The sequence below is a fragment of the Lagenorhynchus albirostris genome, chromosome 10 (genome assembly GCF_949774975.1).
Source record: "Lagenorhynchus albirostris chromosome 10, mLagAlb1.1, whole genome shotgun sequence".
Classification (NCBI taxonomy): domain Eukaryota; kingdom Metazoa; phylum Chordata; class Mammalia; order Artiodactyla; family Delphinidae; genus Lagenorhynchus; species Lagenorhynchus albirostris.
In genome coordinates this window covers 1,193,397-1,216,064 of record NC_083104.1, presented here as the reverse complement: position 1 = coordinate 1,216,064, position 22,668 = coordinate 1,193,397, and the positions used below count along the sequence as shown (strand labels likewise).

Genomic DNA, 22,668 nt, shown 5'->3' with positions numbered 1-22,668 from the left:
ACAGGTGATCAATGTACGAAGCCTAGCAACTAGCCAATATGATTTTCAAAAAGATAGAAATAAAATGGAGTAATAGCCAAAGTTCCCAGGCCTCACAACATGAATCTTCATGTTGGAAAGGTAATAAACAAGGTGAATCATAAAAGACTCACACCTAGCCTCATTCTCACAACAGTCCAACTCTCAGAGGGCTACCTATAAAGGAACAAGAAACAGATTATCAAATCATCATCAAGCTTCTAATTAATAACACTAGATTGCAGGAGGGAAAAATGTGTTCAAAATTCTGAGGGAAGCTTATTTTGAACTGGGAGTTTTATACCCAACTGAACTATCATTCAAATGTGATTACAAAATAAAGACACTGTCATGTATGTAAGGATTTAAAGGTTTTCTTATCCACAGATTCTGAAAGAATGAATTAAGGAAGTTCTCCAAGAAATCCAAAAAGACATGGGAAATCAAGAAATATAAGAGAAATGTCATGAAAATCAATCTCAGGACAGAAGCTGGGAAGCAGGCCTAGAGAGCAATTATTCAAATTAGAACAAGGATCCAGAGGGCTCTAAGAATTATTACTTTTCCTAAGAAAAAGTATGATTTTTAGAAGCTGGAATGATCACTGAACTCCCACGACAACATTTAAATGAATAATTAAAACAGTCCACCACCCCCACTTTTGTTAGTTACACTCTTCAGGGCAGCAGAGACTTAGTAATTTAAGATCTTCCCCTCCTCCACCCCTGCACACACTCTGAAGGGAAGCTGACCTGTTCCCCACACAGAGCAGCTGGGGTGAGGCCTGCTGGTGGAACAGTGACCACAGAACTGCTGAAGAAACTCACGACAGCCCCTAAAACTGAGCAATCTAGTACCACCTGTACAAGCACGAGAGTGAGAAAGCAAAGCAACTGGCCTCTGAGAGAAGGGCTAATCTTGTCAACAAAGAAGCGCTCTGAAGAGCTGATCATTAACCTCTTCAGAGATTCAAGAGGCAATTACACCATAAAACAAGGAGAACAAAAATGTTTTACTTCAAGAGAAGTAAGAACTTTATAATAGACCTGTTTAAAACTGAAATGCAAAATAAAAACAGGACTGAAATGGGCTGGCTGACCGCCTGGCGGGAACCTATGTAACAGAACGTCAGATGGGTGTCTGGGCAATAAAACATATAAAAAGCCCTTACAGTCGTGCAATTTCATTCTTAGAGGATTAATCTGACAGCAACGCACAAGAATTAGATGAAGGAGGGGATGGAAGAAGGCAGAGCACAGTTAGGGGCTTGTCGCAGTGGATCAGGAGAGATAAATGGAGTGACAATAGTGGAAGTGACGAGACAGGAATGGATGCAAGAGCCGGCCCTGGGGCAGAGGCAGCTGGCTAACGGGAGGAGGTGAGCACTGTGGGAAGAGCCATTCCATTAACAGAAACAGTGAAATCCAGAGGAAAAGGGCACTCACTGGACACCCTCAAGAAGCGGTGGGAACAGCCAGCAGCTCAGGGAGAGCCTGGACCGTGGCAGAATGGCGAGCCACTGACCCACAGAGTCCCACTGGGGCGGGACAGTCCCCAAGGGGCAAGCTGACCAGACAGGCCCTCTACTCACCCTGATGCTGACCCGTGCCAAACACGGGGGTCACAGTGGTCATGCTGTTGGTGACATGATCTGGGAGCCAGAAGGCTTGCCACCACCTTGCTTGTCTGAGCAACGGCAAACTCCTCAGCTACCCTGGGCTTCAGTTTTTCCCGAGACAAATGAGGATGCCCATATCTAGGATTTCTAAGGCTCTTTCTAGCATGGATATTCTAAGCTTCGGAGACACTTTTGACAAATGTGTCTTATAAAAACAGCATTGAAGGCAACCACTCGTCTACTGTCCTAAACAGCATAAAATAGGAATCACTAGGTTACAAGCTCCTCTGGACAAGCAGGGGGACCTTCTTCACCTGTGTCCCCAGCACCTAACACAGAGCCTGGTGGAGTGGACAGGAGAGCAAGGCCTGCTCGCTGAGCCCGTCTCCCACCTTCCACCTCCCGCACCCAGGGTGTCCCCACAGGGAGAGAACAGGGCCTCCAGTCACGATGCAGAGTCTCCTTTACGATCTGCGTCAGCTCCTCTCCCCTCTCCCTAAATGTGACCACTTCCAAACCATCCGCCCTGGACTCACCATTTCTGCACTTCTTTCTCAGTGAGTTCACTGTTTCTGAAGACTTTCTCTATTGCCTCAACACTAAAGTCTCCCAAATTGACATCCCCCAGCAAGCCTCCACCCTTTTCCAGCCTCTCGTCTCTGGTGACTGAACAAATCACTAACTGATGCTCACTGGTGCTTGGAATCAGCAGAATTTTCTTTTTCTACTTTTTCTTACCACCTCTCAGCATCCAAAATTATTCCTTTCCCTTTTACTGTGTGATTTCAGTTTCACTGCTTATCAACCGTATGGCCTTGGTCATGGAACCTAACGTCCATGTGCCACCTCTTCCTTACCTGTAAAAAGCGAAGAGTACGCAGCACACACGGCTGTGGTCTGGATTCAGTGAGATGAAGCTGGGCACCACCAACAGTACAAACACCCCGTTAATTTAAGCTCTTCTTCCACCTCCTCCTCCTCCACTACCAATATTAAAGGAATGTTCACACTGTTAAATCGTAAGAGAAAAGAGCAGCATTCTGGAAGTGCGCTCCACAAAGGAGGAGCACAGTAAGCACCTGAGTGGTAAGTCAGGATCCAGGAGAGAGGCAGGAAACGACCAATCATCTATTGACAAGCCTGCATATGATCTGAATATGGGAAATGCCTCTTACACCAGAAATGAGAACTAATGGGACGCCCACTGGGGGCACAGACTACAGAAGTATGACAGGAGGTGACACAGGGGCAGCTGGGGGACAGACCGTGGTGGGATGGAAACGGTGGTCCCAGGGGAGTGGATCCGAATGTGAATGTAGACTAACAAGCAAAGAAACTGAGCCTTGTCCAAGAGTAACCGCGCGCTGATGAACTGAGAAAGAAAAACCGTGTATGACGTTCCTTCCAAAAATGCAGAACCTGAATCTAATTACGAGGAAACACTAGACAAACCAAAACTGAGAAGTCTTCTACAAAATAACTGGCCTGTCTCCTTAAAAAAGCAAACAGCACAATCCTGAAAGACAGGCTGGAGTGTTCCAGAATAAAACAGACGGAAGACACAGGAGAACTAAGTGCAGGACATGATCCTGGACTGAACAGCGAAGTGGGAACAGTAACTTTTTTTTTTTTGCTACTAAGGACATTGCTGGGAAAACTGGCAAAGTTTGAATAAAGTTTGTAGTTATATAACAGTATTGTATCGATGTCAATTTCCTGATTTTGATCATGGTACTGTGGTTTGGTAACAGAATGTCTTTGTTAAGAAATACACACTGAAGTACTTAAGGGTCAAGGGGAATTTGCCTGCAACTTATTGTCAAGTGATTTAGGAAAAACTCTCGTATATACATCCATATATACATACACAGAATAACAAAGCAAATGCGACAGAATGTTAATAATGGGGGATCTAAGTGAAGGGTATATGGGAATTATTCTTGGAAGTTTTCTGCAGACACAAAGTTACCCACCAGAAAACAGAGAAGGCAGGGGACAGGGCAGGCTGTGTGGACTAACAGTTTCTGACCTCCAGGAGAAAGGAATACAGGTGCACAAGGCAGGTGAACAATCCCAGGGGGGAAGAAGCGGAGCGTTCGTCCCACTCAGGTGTCCAAGGGAGGAAGACCAAGATTCCAGAGGGTAGCGACCTTGGAGGAATGAGGAAGCCTCAGCACTCACCTTGCAGGGACCAGGAGTAAAACGACAATGGAGGAAAAGGAGAGGGATGGAGATGGGCAGAGTGAAGAGGTGGGAGAAGGGGACTACTGGGAAGAGGGGGTAGGGGACTGCAGCGGGTAGGAGGGGACTGGAGGGGGGGAGAGGAGGGGACTGGAGGAGGGAGGAGGGGACTGGAGCGGGTAGGAGGGGACTGGAGGGAGGGAGGAGAGGAATGGAGGGACAGGGAGGAGGGGACTGGTGAGAGGGGGAGAGGATTGGAGGGAGGGGGAGGAGGGGACTGGAGGGAGGGGGTAGGGGACTGGAGGGAGGGAGGAGAGGAATGGAGGGACAGGGAGGAGGGGACTGGTGAGAGGGGGAGAGGATTGGAGGGAGGGGGAGGAGGGGACTGGAGGGAGGGGGTAGGGCTAGAGGGAGGTCATGGAGAAAATGCACCAGAAATTGCAGGATGAAGGGAGGGAATGGGTCTCCTCCCCAGGCGAGGTGGCCCCTACCAGCGCTCCCGTCTCCGGGAGCAGCATCAAGCATGGCCTGATGCCCCAAATCCTGGACACCAGACCAGACACTTGTCCACTGACAGCCCCGTGGACGTGGAGAGTGGTGCTCCATCCTGCTAGTAGCCCAGGCTTTGCCCTCCTTTTCCACCTGCTTCAGGCGTTGGAGTAGGGTTCCACAAACCCCAATAGCCTGTCAGGGACAAACACACCACATATCTGGACACAGGTGTGAGCAAGCAGAGATGCCCAGGAGACACGTTCGCGACAGCCTGAAAGCAAGTCAAAGCCTGTCCCTGTGCCCCGGAGGGTGGTCACAGCGGGGGCAATGGAGAGACAGTAAAGGTCCCTCACAGAGCAGGTCCCCCAGGCAGAGGCTCCAGCTTGGCCTCAAAGGGTGGAGGGTCAAGGAGTGGCCACGCTGCCCGGGGCTCAGCCAGCCAGGTGCCCTCACTATCCCTGAGATACCAGAGGCCCACCGGGGACCTCGTCCAATGCACCTGCCCCCATCAGCTCCCCTGCCTGAAACACCGGCCGACAGTGCGGGGAGCAACAGCACGCCCAAGTGGCTCCGCTGGAAACGACATCTTCCCCAGAGCCCTGGGGAACATCAGGCCTTGCGCATTCCAGAGTGGGGTCCTGTGACATCAGCAGGCCCACAGCCCTGCTTTCACAGATGCAGAGCAAAGCTCAGAGAAAGGATGACACTTGCTCTGCGTGGTGAGGCCCAGACCTGTTGCAGCTGTGAAGCTGCCAACCTCAGGTTCTCGTGTGGTCGAAGCCAGTCTCTCAAGACACGTTCCCGGTCAGCCAGGCAGCGCCAGAGCTAGCTTCAGCTGACGCAGCAGCATCATCCCCTTGGTCCCGATCCTCTGAAGCTGGGCTTCGGTCACCAGCCTGGGTGACATGTAAGAGCCAGGGCCAAGCTTGAGAGTTCTGCAAGGGGGGCTGGGATTCTGGGTGACTGGCCCGGGGGCTCCGCACAGCCACCACTCTGGAACGTGAGGCTAAAATGAATGACATAAGGGATGCACAACCCTGGGCCCACCGAGGCACTCTTTCCTCCCCTGAAAGTCACGTGCAGGTTCTGCATCCCAGAGCTCAGCACACAGCCAGGCACACGGGTGTGTGCTGAGGTGTAGTTGCGGCGGGACCCCGAGGAGTCCAGGGTCCTGACAGCAGAAGGACCTGGGAGGTTCCCTGATGGGCCTTGGCCCTTGGCCGAGGCATGATGGCATTGCTGTAAGTTACTTTAATGGTAACTCAATAGAGCGAATTTCTTATTTATCTTTATTACAACACAAATAAAACTGTACAGACTGTAAATGGCAGAATTATGTATGCATAAGGGCAAATTATTCGGAAGGGAATTTTTAGACAACGTCTAGAAAAATGGGCTGCAATCTTTTTCAAGAACATGTCTTGGCCTCCTTAGGGAGACATTTCTGTGTCATTGGCTTTTTTTCTCCCCAATTTCCTTAAACCCAACTGGGATGGTTCGCTTACAACTTAAGCCCATTTCTGTTTTATCTGCTAAATGAGGAGAACCTGGGAAGCATCTTCCTCAGGGGGAAAAAACCCTACATATTCTCTTAGTTGCCCCAGTTTAGCCTTCTTTTCCTGGGGCTACATAACCGTAATTATTCCTTATTCTCAACCCTTTCCCTTGTCATTTATCTCCTCTTGTGAAAATTCTGGATTCGCCAGTTTTAAGGTGGTCATGAAATCAAGAGTAGGCATGCAGTAAATGTTTGGTGAAGGGACTGTTAAACACTGAACACGACTGACTAACCGGAGGCTAACGGATCAGAGGGTAAAGGAAGATCTCTTAACTCACCCAGTGTCGGCACGTAAGCTGCGTCTAGGCCTTTTTGTTTTTCTCTTAATCTCACTACAGTGCTGGCTTTTGTTCCCTAAATAGATCATGTCGCATTTTTTTCCTGCTAATATGTCACCCAAGTTTTGTAGGTCTTTTTCCCTTTTTATCAAGGTTGCACCGGACGTTATTTCTGCCTTCCAGGGTGGCCATCCTCTCATGTGACCTTCGGCCTCAGCTGAAACGGTAATGAACTGATTCCTCTCTTTAAGACAAGGAATTAAAACAGGCATCAGGGCCACTGGCCTCGAAAGATCACTTTAAACATCCCTTTAGGTTAATGTCAAATCACTGAAAACTGTCCCCTGAGTGCAACACGCAAGCCAGTTATTCAACTGTTAATATTTACAAAAACATTCACAAAATTCACAATAGATTTGTATAAAACAGAGGTGCAAGGGAAGCTTCCAGTAAATTAAACATGACTTTTTAATGGTCAACCTCAGTAGTCATCGAAGAAATGTAAATTAAACCAGATGATAAACCTTTTGGACTACCAACCTAACAACATAGGAGTGCATTTAAGGACCATACTCGGTACCGGGTGAGCGCGGGAACAGGCACTCCACCTGCTGCTGATGGGAACAGAAATCGGGCCTCAGTCTGGAGGGGAAAGCATGAACAAAAAGCTGTGAAAACAAACACCCTGATCCTATCACTTGTCTTCCACAAACGCACGCTAAGGCAACAATTAAGGACGCTCATGACGATTCAGTGTCAAGGATTCTTGTCAGGGCACGGCTCATGGGACGCTCCTGCTTTCACATGGCAGGGGCAGCCCGTCCACACTTGGGATGCCAATTCGGCCTCAAAGCTGAGGCTGGAGAACTATGTTTGCTGCCTGGGAAAGATGTGCGTAAGTGAAACCACAAGATCTGTGCCCTCGAATTCCATTTTTCATAAAAGCGTATTTTATCTGAAAGTCCAGTAAGAGACACACCAGAATGTCGCTGTGCCCAGACTCTGGGTTGGTAATGGAGTTATGAATTTTTTTGTAACTTGTTGCATGTTTCTGACTTTCATATGATGAAACTTACTAGCGTAAATCAAAAATACGGAGCTTTTTGCGTTTCCTTTCTTTTTTTGGTGTCCAGCTGAAGTGCTACTGTCAGGAAACATGCCTGAAGTGTGGGCAGTGACCCGGAAGGTCAAATCATTGCATAACAGATACGACCCAACAAGACCGCTGTACTGAAACCATTTCCACACCCCAGCAGACAGCTGCTTTGATGATCTGGTTTCCACAAATTCACTCCAGACGAACAGTAACTGAAGTACCGTGAGGGAGGAGCTCACACAGAGAAGGAGCGGGTCCTGAAGCAGACACCTCAGAGCTGAGAGCCACTCTGCCACCAATCACCCGCACAACCTCAAACCACCCGTGAACCTCCCTAAGCCAGTCGCCTCCGCCATGAGACAGAGATACTCAGGCTGCTTTTAAGGCTGCATCAGGTCGCCGTGAGGGAAAAAAAAAAGAACTGTATGTGACGATGACTGAGGAAACGTAAGCACTTAGGAATGACCCTACTCGAGGCCATCATTTCATCCCCCTTTCTGTGAATGGCACCTTGATTCTCCTCTGGGGGGCCCTCCTTCCCTCTTCTTGGTCCCAAAGTGTGGGGCCGTGGGGACTCGGGACCCAGATTAGACCAGACCAGTGAGCCTCCACCTGAGGCTTCCCCAGAAGTGCTGGGGCTGCTAAGTGACGGGGGCGACAGCAGAGTGACGGGGGGCCTCGCGCAGCTACCACGGAGAGCGACCGCCTAAGAGTGAACCGACGAGGCGGCGCACAGCACGATGGGCTGAGGCGCTCCTGACGCCGTTTCAACACCTGGACCCCACCTGCCTGGGCGGGAAACAACCGATCCCTTACAAGCCGATACACACCCCTCTCTCACACAGGTCTGTGGGTCTGTTTGAGTTGGGGTTCCAGAGAGCCATCTCTTGTCCTGTAGCACGCTAAGTAGCTTGCTCACTGGGAAGATGAAGGCTGCGTGCAGAGAATGTTACTAAGGAGACTGGAAAGTGAAAGGGGTGAGGCGGCAGCAGGGCAGTTTGGGGATGGAGAGGTAACCTGGGAAACTGTCCCGAGTCACTAGCAGTTTTCCATGAACTAACTGATCAGGCTTCAGGCTGGCTTGATTAGCTGGGAGAGTGGTGATTTACGTTCCATTTCTTTTCCCTACTTTGTAGAGACCACTCTTCCCACCCGAAATGTCAGAGAATCATAATATTTTAAAGCTGGAAAAGACTTCAATCTATCACTCCCATGGTCTCACTTTCAGATGAGGAGACTGAAGGCAAGATTAGAAAAGGGACCCACACAAGGTCACGGCCCTCATCACTGGCCAGGCAGCTGCTCTGCCGTCGGGCCCCCAGGGATCGCTGCTACAGGAGGAAAAGGTGCTAGCTCCAGTTCTTCCAGGCCCAACGAACTAGAAGGAGATGCAGAACAGGGCTCCAGTGACAATCAGAGGCACTGGTTCCTCTCTGACACACACCACCCATGTGCTCTCAGGGCAAGACCTGCTCGGGAGGCCCTGAGCCCAGACTCGGCTCTGCCGCACACAAGCCGTGTGACCTCGGGCAAAGCTAACAAGCTTTCTTGGCCTCAGTTTCACCACGTGTGAAGCAAAGACAGTAAGTGCTGCCTTGCTGACCCCACAGAGCGGCTGTGAAGTTCGGTGAGCTAAGCAAAGAGAAAACGCTATGAAAAAATGGTGGTAAGTCCTACACAAAACCGAAGACGTTACTGCTGGTCTCCAGTAAAACTGCTGAGCTGAGAGGCAACACGACACAAAGAGCCAAGGCTCTGGAGTCTGACAACTCGGGTTTAAACTCTGGTTCTTACGCTCATGGAGCTGTTACCCAAACTCTGTAAGCCTCAGTTTGTCCACTGGTCCAGTGGGAGTAACAATACAGACTTAACTGTTTCTCTGAAGATTAAAGGAGGGAACACTCTACAACACCTGACTTGGCGCCTGGCACAACTTGGCATTCAATTCCTGGGTCGGATGTCCCGGTTATTAAAGAACCTGCCCTGGGGCTGGACCGTCTGCAGTACGGCCCCCAGCCCTCACAGCCACTGCTGCATGGAGCGACCCCCGTCCCCAGGGGCCTGCTAGGTTGGCACTGAACTCTGGGCAGACTCCCCACCCTGGCAGGCCCTTAGCAGGCCTCTCTCTTTGTCCCCCCCGACCTGAGCAGCAAACGCCACGAGTGATGCCCTCCCTCCTCCCAGAGACCCCTGGCGGGAAGCCTCTAACTTCCCAGGTTGGGAGCAGAGGGCGGGGGGGAGCGGTACACACGATCCCTTCCTGTACAAATCAGCCCCACAGCCCGAACGCTTTGCCTCTGTCGCGTCCTCAGAGCACAGCATCGTGCGCTGTGAGAAGACGGAGACAGGAACGAGCAGACTGACCTCAGGGCCGTCGCCAGCACAAGGACGTCCCCACTGGCGGATGAATTAGGAAACGGTGTGCCTTCCATCCAGCCCAGGGCCTGCTGAGAGGTACACAGACTGGACTTCAGCCCCTGGGCCAGAGCACCACCAGCCCAGCCACCTGCAGTGGCCCCGTCACCTGGGGGAGCTGGAAGAGCCTCTCAGAGGCCGCATCTCTCCAGATAAGTGCTGAAGCAGGACACAGCCCAGCAGGCAGTCGGGGTGGAGAGGAACACGCTGAGCAGGTGGGACTGGGTATAAGGGCGTCGCGGGCTTGGGGGATGGGCCTGAGCCACTGTCAGTAAGAAGACACTGATTCTCAATGCAGCCCCATCGCGCACCAGCACCAGCGGTGACCTTGGGCAAAGCACTTAGCGTCCCTGTGCATCAGTCCTACGTCTGCCATGCAGGGCGGACAACAGGCTAATGAGACGATGCAGTCGCAGGAGGGGAGGAGATGGGGCCGGGGATAAGGCTGGGCCAGACTGTCAAGGGCGTTTTCTGCAGCGCCAAGACGTTTGGCCTTTATTCCCTGGCCCCCCTTCTGCACACATCTCCTCGGGGTGTTGGAGAAGACTGAGCTGAGGAAAGGGCAGGACGGTGGGCAAACAGAGCAGCAGGAAAGGAGCAAGGACTAAGCCCTCCCCGCCCCCCACTCCCAGGGCATGCACGTCCCCAACTATCAGGCGTGAACAGCAGACACAGGAAACACACCTGCATGGAGCTGGCATGAGGACCTAGCCACACTCAGTGAGCCCCAGAGAAGCCACTGGGAGAAGAGAAACGACATGAGAGAAAAAGAAGGGGGGATGCACGGGGGTGGGGCAGTGGGCAGACGAAACGGAGCCCATCCAGGCCCAGGGGCATCCCACTGGGATCCGAGGACAGGTGGCACACAGCTGCTCCCTCCAGACCGAGGCTCTCGAACGATGACGGCTACCCTCACACTAAAATCCCACGAGTCTGGACAAAAGGGAAGACCCCAGTACACAGCACTGTCTAGCGCGAGGGGAAAGTGCACTTCTTTTCAACGAGGAGAGGACAGATTTATCAAGGAACACTGCTGTAGCTACAGGCCTGCTACATGGGGAGATGAGCTCGATCCTCACCCTACACCACAACGCAAACAGATGACAGCTGGCAGCAAGTTACAAGTAAAATTTAAGCTGAAAAAGAATACAAGACATAAACGAGCGTCTATCTCACGGAGGGACAGGCTTTTCTAAACATAAAGAAAAACACATGAAAACATTTCAAAAGAAAGACTGTCCAAGCTTATAAAAATCCTCACTTATGTATGTCAAATGTTACTATAATAAAATTACTAAACTGGAAAAAAATTTTCTATTTTTGTCAAAAGGTTGTATCTTTTTCATAAGAAGATTTGTACAGTGATAAAAAAATTAAAGCCTCAACAGAAAAAAAAGGAAAAGTAATAATACTAGCTAATATCTTCAGAGTACTTAACGATGTGTTAAGCACTTTAAACGTACTATTGCATTTAAACCTCAGGACACTGTGATACTATTTCCTACAAGACAAAACTGAGGCTTAGGTTGTTACCTGCCAAAAGTCACACAGCTACTGAATGGCAGTGCTGGAACTTTGGAATCTGCCCGACTCCAAAGCCTGCTCTTACTTGCCCTTGCTTCAAATAAAAAAAAAAGATAAATGGTCACAATGAATATAATATACTCAGTGTGTACGGGTTTCACTTACAGATGCTTCAGTTAAAATTTACTAGTAATCAAAGGCCATTATAATTTTGCCTATCAAATTGACAAAAATCTCCAAGTGACAAAATTCAGTGATGGGAAGGGGTCAAAATCTGGCATGCATTTCCCTCTCTGACGGGTGCGCAAGCTGGAGCGACCTTTCTGGAGGTCACCTGGGAAATGCGGAACAGGAGCCTGTGCAAAGATCCTCATCCTCTGTGTCAGGTACACCCACTCCCACGCGCACTCCCCACCCTTCTCCACCCCGTCCTCTGCCCGGGGACCGACCCAGTGAATCACACGAACCGGGACACATCCCTGCTTCCTGCCTGGACTCCTCCACAGAGGCAGGGGAAGGAGAGCAACGGGGACCCTGGCAGGAGACGCGAGGAGCCAGAGGCCGGGCATCTATCTTCCACTTTCTTCCCCGTCGCCTCACTGCGCGTGTCAGGACCACTGCTCCCCACCCCTCTGTCCTCGCAGGCTCCTGTCATGTGTCCCTTTCTTTGTCCCGTGGGTGTGGGGCGCTGAGCGCTCCTCTGCTGGCATCCCTGAACTCCTCTGGGTTTGCCATCCCCTGGTAAGTACACTGGTCTATAAATAAACCTCCTTGGTCTCTTCTAGCCCCAGGCGCTTCGGGATCCGCGGGCCCCGGTGCAAACGTGGCCAAGCCCAAGAACCACACCACGCACAACCAGTCCCGAAAATGCCACAGAAACGGCATCAAGAAACCCCAATCACAACGACACGAATCTCTTAAGGGGGTGGACCCCAAGTTCCTGAGGAACACACACTTTGCCAAGAAGCACAAGAAGGGCCAGAAGAAGATGCAGGCCAGCAACGCCAAGGCCGTGAGTGCGCTGCTGAGGATATCAAGGCTCTCGTAAAGCCCGAGGAGGTCAAGCCCAAGATCCCAAAGGGCCGCGCCCACAAGCTCAGTCAACCTGCCTACACTGCTCACCCCAAGCTCAGGAAACGTGCTCGTGCCCAATCGCCAAGGGTCTCAGGCTCTGCTGGCCAAAGTCCCAGGCCAAGGCTGCAGCGGCAGGTGCAGCCGCGGCTCCAGATCCGGCTCCCAAGGGTGCCCAGGCCCCCACAGAGGCTACAGAGTGGAGGCCTTTATCTGCCAACGTGAGGACAGAAGGACTGGTGTGACCGGTGGGCTGCTGTCTGCATGGGGCTGGTGTCCTCCTGTGCTATTTGTATAAATAAACCTGAGGAGGATCTGTCAAAAAACAAACAAAAAAACAAACCACAACCTCCTTGGATTACCTTACTTTGATTGTGTCTTCTGTTTCTGGGTGGGACGCTCATTGATACATCTTTAGACCTAGCAATTTTACTCTAGAAATTTATCCTAAGGAACAATCAGAAAAGTGCAAAAATATATAGGGATATTTGTAGCATCATTAAGACTGGAAACAAACTAAATATTCAATAACAGGGAACCGTTTCATACTGAGGGTCATGACCTACATGAAGAAACACTACGCAGTCATTGAAAACCAAGTTATAAAAGATAGTTAATGATGTGAAAATAAATTTCAGAAATATTTTAAGTGGAAAAAATGATTCCAATCTGCATATAAGAGAGACTGGAGGGATGTACCCCAAACTACTAGCACTAATTATCTTTCAGTTCTGACGTCATGGGTGGATTTTCTTCCTTGTGTTATTTTTGTATTTGTCATATTTTCTACAGTTTTCATGTATCATTTTTGTAATTACAGAACATAAGTCCAAAATACTATATGTATATATATACATATACATATATACATATACATATATATATATATATATATATATATATTGCGTGTGTGTGTGTGTGTGGTACGCGGGCCTCTCACTGTCGTGGCCTCTCCCGTTGCGGAGCACAGGCTCCGGACACGCAGGCTCAGCGGCCACGGCTCACGGGCCCAGCCGCTCCGCGGCATGTGGGATCTTCCCAGACCGGGGCACGAACTCGTGTCCCCTGCGTCGGCAGACGGACTCTCAACCACTGCGCCACCAGGGAAGCCCCAAAATACTATATATTTAAAAAAGGAAAATCAGTGCTAAATTCTGGAACACCCCAACCCCATGCATGTGCACACACAGTTTGACAGTCCAGTGCTTAAAAACGGGCTCCTGCCGGCCAAGAACGTTCGCACAGCTGCTGTAGTTGGAAGCACGGCGAGCACGCTCTGCTGCACCTGCGATCAGCCCACAGCTGCGTGCGCTGCTGGCTCCAGGCCTCGGGCTCGCTCTGTGAGCCAGACCCCAGCTCTGGTGCAGGGCCGAGGGAAGGGCACCTAGAATGCCTTGTGGGGCTCTAAGACCCAAGGAGGGACACGGGATCTGCTGACCTCCAGGAACCTTAAACAGAGACAATACAGCACAGAAGAGGGAAAAGACAAACAAAACCCGAGACCTTGGACAGACCTCGGCTTGAATCAGCACTGATCATCTCGACAGCTGTATGACCTCAGGTGTGCTTTCACCTCTCAGCCTCTGCTTCCTCTTGTTGAAGACAGGGATAACATTCTTTACCCCACAGCCTATAAGCATTACACTGAATTACATGAGCACAGAAGTTAAGTATTACAAAAGTAAAAATGGCCTCCTGGGCCAATAAGACCCTCAGAGCCCAGACACCTGGCTTTGAGGTGCAGATGGACAGCAGAGGGTGAACGCGGGTCGAGAGGGAGAGGAGATGATCTGGCGGAGGAAAGGGCTGTTTGGCACTGTGCCAGGCCTCCTGGCGGCTGTGAGCAGCCCACATCTTAGGGGAGAGTGCTACCTGCAGTGGGTCCCAGGTCCAGACTAGAGTCGTTCAGCACCTCCTCCTCCTCCCAGAAGTACTGCGGCGGCTGCAGGATGCGGGACTCTTCGCTCTCTTCGCTGGCAAAGCCAGAGCCAGGGGCTCCCAGGCCAGTCCCCAGTCCCATGGCCTCGCTGGGCTCCTCCGAGTCCAGCGGCTCCAGGCCAGTGGGCAGCAGGAGGTCCAGCAGGGAGGTGGAGGTGAGGCCCTCTGGGCCAGGCTCCTCGGACCCGGCTGCACACGTAACCAGGGATGTTCCTGCAGACATGAAAGCCGGTGGTTAAGAAGGAAGAGCGGCACAGGGTTGAGACCCATCTCCAACAGCCAAGAGCCCAGGGGTGAGGGTGGGGCTTCAGGGACACTCCTGACGCCAGGGGGCTGCGAGGCGATTCTGAGATGCTGTACTCATCTCCAAAAGGCCAAACTGCTTAGCCTTCCTTCCCTGTAGCAGGGGCAAAGGCGAGACGGGGAGATGGGCGGGAGAGAGGGAGGAAACATTTGCTGAGTACCCACTCTCCACCACGCTGTGCGGGCGCAGGGCAGCGGAGAAGGGGTCCTGCTTCCCTGGACCTTGTGCGCACACTGTTCTGCAGGCTCCTATCCTAGGCTGAACATTTTCCAAAACTGCATTAAGAATGTGATCTGTGTTTCAGCAACACACAGTCTTTAAGACCATGTGAGAGACTTCCTGGTGGTGTGATGGTTAAGACTATGCGTTCCCAAAGCAGGGGGCCTGGGTTCAATCCCTAGCCAGGGAACTAGATCCCACATGCATGCCACAACTAAGAGTTTGTATGCCACAACTAAGGAGCCCATGTGCTGCAACTAAGGAGCAGGTAAGCCACAACTAAGGAGCCCTCGAGCTGCAACTAAGGAGCCTGCCTGCCTCAACTAAGACCCAGCACAACCAAATAAATAAATATTTTAAAAAAAAACCAAAAACCATGTGAGGTCACAGGTCAAACTCATCCAGAGCTGGTAATGATACGTCTGTTTGGAATCTTGGACCCCTCTCTAATTTACAAAACAAACAAACAAACAAACAGAAAACAAAAATAAAGGGCATCTTTTTTTCCTTCTCTCTCACTCCCATTCACTAAGAACAGGAAACAGCCCTCTTTGCTGGTTTCACAATGTCATTACTAATTACACAAATATCACTAACTTGCTGTAAGTCTTCCGGAAAGCTGGGCCTCAGTTTCCTCATCCAAAAAATGAGGAAAGTGGGTGAAATGACCTCCAAATTTTCTTTTCCAAAACGAACATTCAGTGATGTAAGAAAGAGGGAATTTCGGGACTTATTTCCTACTCTGCGCCTATAGCGCACTATGACGTGGCCGAACAGCAGTTCATAGAAATTTTTAGTGATGTTTAATAATAAAGATAAACAATAACACTACTGGTGCCACGTGCTAAATGCTTTGTAAGCGTTATCTGAATTTTAATCCTTATAAGCACCTTATGAAGTAGTAAACCCTAAGCTTTGTGTGTGCCCGCACAATGAGCGGCTGCTAAGGAACACAAGGGCTTTTCAGACTCAGAAATGAGTTCTATCAGAAACAGAGAACAGGGCTTCCCTGGTGGCGCAGTGGTTGGGAGTCCGCCTGCCGATGCAGGGGACACGGGTTCGTGCCCCGGTCCGGGAGGATCCCACATGCCGCGGAGCGGCTGGGCCCGTGAGCCATGGCCGCTGAGCCTGCGCGTCCAGAGCCTGTGCTCCGCAACGGGAGAGGCCACGACAGTGAGAGGCCCGCGTACCGCAAAAAAAAAAAAAAAACCCAAAAAACAAAAAACAGAGAACGTGTCTGGGGGGGACGGAGACTTCGTATGCTACGCACCAGCTGGACAACACAGGGCCACGAATAAAACATCTCGTAAGGAAAGCAGTCCAGGGTACAGGGAAAGGGGCGTAACAAAATAACAAGTGTGCTGAAGAGGATTAAACAGGTCTTGAGATCAGACACAGCAAGAGCGCGTGGCGCAGGAAAGCACCCTGGCTTCCTGGCTGAATGACTCCAGGAGAACGTCTGCCCCACCAGCACCCTGGTCTCCTCATCTGTAGAGCAAGGCAAGAATTCCTCCAGCCTGCAAAGGCCACCCAGTGGTCAGCTCCGTGCAGCATATAAACTGCACTGCAAAAAGCACACTGCAGTCTACAATCATAAGTATCATGAAGGATAGAGAACCGGGACATTCTCGGCCAGGAAGAGAATGTTTAAGAACGACAATGATATCTTCAAATGCGTTAAAACAAAAGGTTGATGTGAATAATAAAGATCAGTTATTCTATGTGACCTGAAGGAAAAAACTAAGACTAATGGGAAGAAACATAGATAGCATGAGAGTCTCAAATAGCCTTTAACAAGAAGCTGGTGACGCGTCAGGTCACCTGCACCAACCCGCCTAACTCCTACTCCTGCTTCCACCCTCAGCTCAGAGCAGCCACCCCGGCCCCCACGGTCTCAGCGGGGCACCCACCACTACATCGCCTCTGGACACGTCCCAGCACCTTCCTCACTGAACTGTCACAGACAACCTTACAGCCTCCCTCACTCAGCAGCGAGCACGGAGTCGAGCGTCCTGTGTCAGCTTCACCTGTGTTCTGCCGGGGCCTCAACAGTCTCTGAAATGTCACAGGAGCTCAAGACATGTTCGAGAGCAAATAAATCAACACCCTTTTCTTTTACAGATGAGATAACTGAGGCCTCATGACACTAAGGTCAAACAACCAGCCAACAGAAGCACTGTAATTAGCTGGTTTCTCCTCACAAAAAGGTCCTGCAGGTGCTCCGTAAAGAAAGACCAGAAAACTACTCTTTATGTGCCCTTCATCCAAAGGATGTGTAAGGAAGAGAGCACCCAGGATGGCACGGATGCCTCACAGGACTTAAGGAGCAAGGAAACAGGCCAGACCTGAAGACACCCTCTCCTCCCAGCACTCTGCTCAGGGTCCCCACGAGAAACCCAAACCACAGGGTGGCTCCTCTCCCGAAAGACCTCAGGTTGGTAAAGTGGCCCCCTACATTTCACAAAGAAGCCCTTTTATTTCTATTTCTGCACAGACCCTATGTTTGGAAATAGTTCGTCGATCGACGGTACTCAGGTTAAGAGCTACTTTCTAATTTTTAAATAGTCAGAATCATATAATATTGCCAATCAGATATGCTGCTAATTAGGACCTACTTTGGTTTCAGGCAGGCGGCAGTATCGTACTGCAGCTAACATCTGCATTAGACTTTCACTGCTCAGAGGAATGCGGCCCCCCGAGTTCCCATTCTGTGCCACGTACTGTGCCAGGCCCTCTCCGGAGACACAGAAATGAACACAAGACAGCCTCTGCCCTCGGGGAAATAACCACTGTTTGGAAAACGTAATGCAAGTTTTATATAAAATACCAGCTGATACAACAGGTCTACTTTCAGACTTGGTATCCTCAGGGTTGGGGGAACCAAATTCTACAAGACAGGAATCTGGAAAAACTCACGCAGTCCAGGAAGAAAAAAGTCAATTGATGAGAAATAATTACATGACAAAAACTGTACAGGTTCCCGGGGCACCAGAGCAGCGGTCTTTGAGACGGCCAAGAGGTGAAGCTCGTTATCTACCTACTGGGAAAGACATTACTTCAGCCGTTTTAGAAAAGCACAACTGACTTTAAGAATTCTTGGAAGTTTACCCTCCACAAAACCGCTGGAGGATCAAACACACGTTGCCTCGTCAAAACCCGACAGGTGTCTCTGCGAGCTGAACCGAGGTGTGATGGGAGAGGAGTCGCAGCCACGTGGCCTCGGTCCTGCTGGCCAGACCAGCCTGGACCACAAGGAACCTGCATGTGCCCTCTCAGGGGAAGTCTGACCAGCAGTCCTGTTGACTTCCCACCTCTGGGGATAAAATACTTTTTAGTCGGTGAAGCTCTCTGCGCAGAGCACTGTGGTCCGATGAATGCGCTGGGTCTATTCCCGACCATTTGCACGACTTAGGCGGGGTCCCCATTCTCTCAACCTCTCTCCTCCACCTGTCACAGTCTGTCCTTGTCTATCTTTCCCAACAGTCTGATAGGAATTAAAAGAGGTTCTGATAATGGTGCTGAAAAGCTGTGTGTGAAAAAGAGGAATCTGGTTTTTCATTCTTTCTGCAATAAACATTTCCATTTTCTTGAAGTTCCTTTTCCCTCTGATGACTATTTTTCTTTTATATAGACCTTGATATTTTCAAAAGCTCTCGCAGTGGGAAATTCTTTAGCTAATTACGAGAGTTACTTATTTTCAAGCTTGCCCACCGAAACAGTGGCTGAGACCTAACCATTCCGTGTATAATTGCTTTTGCGTTTAACAACTCATTTGCCTTGAGACCCCCACCTGATTTTAACTTCCAGAATTACACTCCCTGTGATTTTTTTTCCTCTAGCACCTATAATTTTCTACTTCCATCACTCCCAGTGAAAAGGAGAGAAAAAGAAGGCACGTGAAAAGGATTTGGAAATCAGCCTCAAAGAACTGAAAATCTGACCCAAACGGACTCAGAACCAGGTGAAGGAAGCAGGCTTGTATCGTAAGGGGGTGGGGAACACAAGGCCTCTCAATAAGCCCCATGTTTTTCTCCCCCGCAATCTGCTCTTGGTCCCAACACCCTTCTCTGATTTCCACCATCAGCCCACCCCACCCTTCCCCTAATCAGCAGCTCTGAGTCCAGGGATCCCTGAGCCCTCGGCAGACGCCCACTGGGGAGCTGCCCGGCAGCATCTGTCACGTGGCCCACACCCTGGAGTGGCAGCTGTAACAGAAATGGTCCAGCACCACCACCCTACCACACACGCTTGCATGTCTGTGTGTCCTTGCACTACGGTGTGCAAGGGAGACACGCTGCTGGACACACGCCACCCAAGCACAGGGGTGCTCACAGGCACACGGAGAGCGCGCCCCGGGGGCGGAGGCGGGAGAGGGGGTAAACGGAGCCCAGCTGCCCACAGTGATCTGTGGCTAGCCAGGAAGAGGCACCGTAACAGCTGGGCACGGTCCTGACTCACTTCACTGGCCAGTTCTGGGGTGGCTGCCACACAGAGAAAGAATGGACAAGCAGTACTTATTTGGTGAGCCTCACCTTCTTCCATAGAGGACTTAAGGTATGCAAGGACAGAGGTGGGGCAGCGACTGAGACAAACACGGATGCCATTTCTTATGCACACCACCTGTGTCCTTACTCATCCTGGACTGATGGTGCAGAAGGCGTCCCCTCGCTGAGCTGGGCGCAGGGACGCGCTCAGGGGCAGTGGCCCTTCCCCGGGATTTTGCACCACGGCCCAGGGCACTAGCCGCTCTGCTGTCATCATCAAGCAGAGACCCCCCCCCCCGCCGGCTGGGACCCAAACACACACACACACACACACACACACACACACACGTGTGCACCACGGGCCCGCGGGCTGACTGCACGGGGAGCGCCGCGGGCCGAGTCCGCAGGACGGGAGCCAATGCAGGCACCCGGGGGGCGGGCGGGACCATACGCGCGGGCACAATCCCCCCGCAACGCTACCCCCGCCCCGGAGGGCTCGCCGCGCTGCCAGGACACGTCCTCGTGCGACCCGCCCCGCACACGCCGCTCCGTGGCCGCGCCCCTCCCCCCGCGCCTTCACACCTGCCGTCACCTCCGCGCACGTGCCGGCACGGCGCTCGCCCCCCGCGGCCGTCTCCACAGTGCGGGGCCCCGCGGCCCTGTCACCCGGACACGCACCGCGGGCCCCCGCCCCGCGCCGTCGGCAGCGCCCGGACCGCGGGCGGCCGCCCCGCCCCGCCGCCAGCCGAGACCGCCTAGCCCTTTGTTGGCGCGGTGCTGCCCAGCGCGCGCCCGCCGCCGCCCGCTCACCTCCGGCCAGCAGCAGCAGCAGCGGCAGCGGCAGCAGTGGAAGTGGCAGCGGCAGCGGCAGCAGCGGAGTCTGCCCCGGGGCCCTCAGCAGCCTGCCCATGGTGCCGCGTCGCCGCTCCGCAGCCGCCTGGGCTCCTCAGGGCCGCGCGGGCGGCGGCGGCGGCGCGCGCACGCCCATTGGTCTGCGCGGCCGTCGCTCGCGCCGCCCCTCCGCCCTCCACCGGCCAATCAGCGCCGCGGAGGCCGGGGGCGGGGCCGCGTCGCCGGCGCCTCGCGCCTCGCACCTCAGACCTCGCTCCTCTCAGGCCCGCGTCCACCTGGAGCCCGGATCGTGGAGGAGGGGCGTGGCCCCGGCGCTGAAGGCCGCGCTCGCGAGATTACGCGCGGACCCGGCGCGGAAGCGGTCGCCCACCTGTGCGCCCCGGGCCGCATCGCAGCGCGGGACCTCAACTTACATGAGGGGTTAGTCCCTAGGCCGCGCCGGTGGACGCAGGGCTCATTAACCACAGCAGAAACGCATGCCTTTCTAAATAACTCTAGAGTTGAGGGGTAAATCACAAGATAAATGTTACTTTGTTTATAAATTAACGACATTGAGAACGTTGCGTATCAAAATCCGTGGGGTGCAGCCAACAGTTCACAGAGGAGAGTTTATAGCCACAAACACATTAGAAGACAGGCAGTAAAAGTAAGCGAAGTAAGTATTCAACTTAAGAGGCTTTAACACACACCTACACAGAGGAATCAGTAAGTTTCTATCGTTGAAATAACAAAAACCCAGTAGAACTGACTGCTAAAAGCCTGAGAAAGATGAATAGAGCACACAAATCTTTAGCATCCAGAAAAGGACATAAGTCAATACCATTAGGAATGAAAAAGGGGAAAAAACTACAAACAAGACGATTTTAAAATTATAAGCAAAACTTGACGCATATCAATACAAAATTTAAAGTCTCATTGAAATGGATACTTTTAAGGAAAACACAAATTACTGATTCAAGCAGTAGAAAAGCTAAACAACCAACAATGGGGAAAGATAAAAAGATAATTTAAAAATTCTCCTCTTAAAAAAGACATATCGCTCCTTTGGAGCGAGTGCATTCTGTCAAACCTTCAAGAAACAAACTCCTCCTGAACAAAGTTAGAAAGCCTCCCAATTCACTTTATGAAGTTGGAATAACACAAATAGAAAAAAAACCCTAAGCCAATCTTACTAAACACAGATGCAACTTTCACAAAAATATATGAGCAAGGTGATTGCTGCAATGTATTAAATATGTTAATATGCCATGATTAAGTGGGGCTTACCCTAGGGATGCAAGATTGGTTGAGTGTTAGAACCCTAACCTAAACAGACGTTTCTCCAAAGACATACAGATGGCCAACAAACACATGAAAAGATGCTCAACATCACTAATTATCAGAGAAATGCAAATCAAAACTACAATGAGGGGCTTCCCTGGTGGCGCAGTGGTTGAGAGTCCGCCTGCCGATGCAGGGGACACGGGTTCGTGCCGCGGTCCGGGAAGATCCCACATGCCGCGGAGCGGCCGGAGCCTGTGCTCCGCAACGGGAGAGGCCACAACAGTGAGAGGCCCGCGTACCGCAAAAAAAAAAAAAAAAAAAAAAAACTACAATGAGGTATCACCTCACATGGGTCAGAATGGCCATCATCAAAAAACCTACAAACAATAAATGCTGGAGAGGGTGTGGAGAGAAGGGAACCCTCACGCATTGTTGCTGGCAATGTACATTGATACAGCCACTATGGAGAACATAAGATTCCTTAAAAAACTAAAAACAGAATTACCATATGACCCTGCAATCCCACTACTGGGCATATACCCTGAGAAAACCATAATTCAAAAAGCCACATGCACCCCAGTGTTCACTGCAGCACTATTTACAATAGCCAGGACATGGTAGCAACCTAAATGCCCATCGACAGATGAATGGATAAAGAGGACATGGTACATATATACAATGGAATATTACTCAGCCATAAAAAGAAATGAAATTGGGTCATTTGTAGAGACATGGATGGACACAGAGACTATCATACAGAGTGAAGTAAGTCAGAAAAAGAAAAACAAATACGGTATATTAACGTATATATGTGGAATCTGAAAAAATTGGTATAGACCATCTTATATACAAAGCAGAAATGGAGAGAGATGTAGAGAAGAAACATATGGATACTAAGGGGGAAAGCGTGGTGTGGGAATGGGGGGGGTGGGATGAATTGGGATATTGGAATTGAATACACTATTGATAGTACGTATAAAATAGATAAGTAATGAGAACCTACTGTACAGAACAGGGAATTCTACTCAATGCTCTGTGGTGACCTAAATGAGAAGGAAATCCAAAAAAGAGGGGATATATGTATGCGTATAGCTGATTCACTTTTCTGTACAGTATAAACTAACAATATTGTAAAGCAACTATACTCCGATTAAAAAAAAAAAGAAAAAGCTACTCACTCATTTCTCAGCATTAAGAGGATCAGTTTTTTTAAAATCTCAGGAGGGAATTCCCTGGAGTTGCATTGGTTAGGACTCCACACTTCCACTGCGCAGGGCACGGGTTCAATCCCTGGTCAGGGAACTAGACCCCACATGCCTCGCAGCAAGGCCAATAAATAAATAAATAAATGATCTCT

At 50.9% G+C, this 22,668-nt stretch overlaps 1 protein-coding gene and 1 pseudogene across 2 annotated transcripts in view; one reads left to right on the top strand and one right to left on the bottom strand.

Annotated features, from left to right (window-relative positions):
* Positions 1-20,154, bottom strand: part of PODXL2 (podocalyxin like 2) — a 31,867-nt gene extending 11,713 nt beyond the window's left edge. For both annotated transcript variants that reach the window (XM_060160970.1, XM_060160971.1), the window contains exons 1-2: positions 20,007-20,154; positions 14,124-14,402 (exon numbers count right to left, since the gene is read on the bottom strand). In XM_060160970.1, the coding sequence (XP_060016953.1) occupies positions 14,124-14,402; positions 20,007-20,106 (379 nt within the window). In that variant the 5' untranslated portion in view covers positions 20,107-20,154. The remainder of the gene's footprint in view (positions 1-14,123; positions 14,403-20,006) is intronic.
* Positions 9,040-12,496, top strand: LOC132528168 (large ribosomal subunit protein eL29-like; annotated as a pseudogene).
* Positions 20,155-22,668: the final 2,514 nt, after the last annotated feature.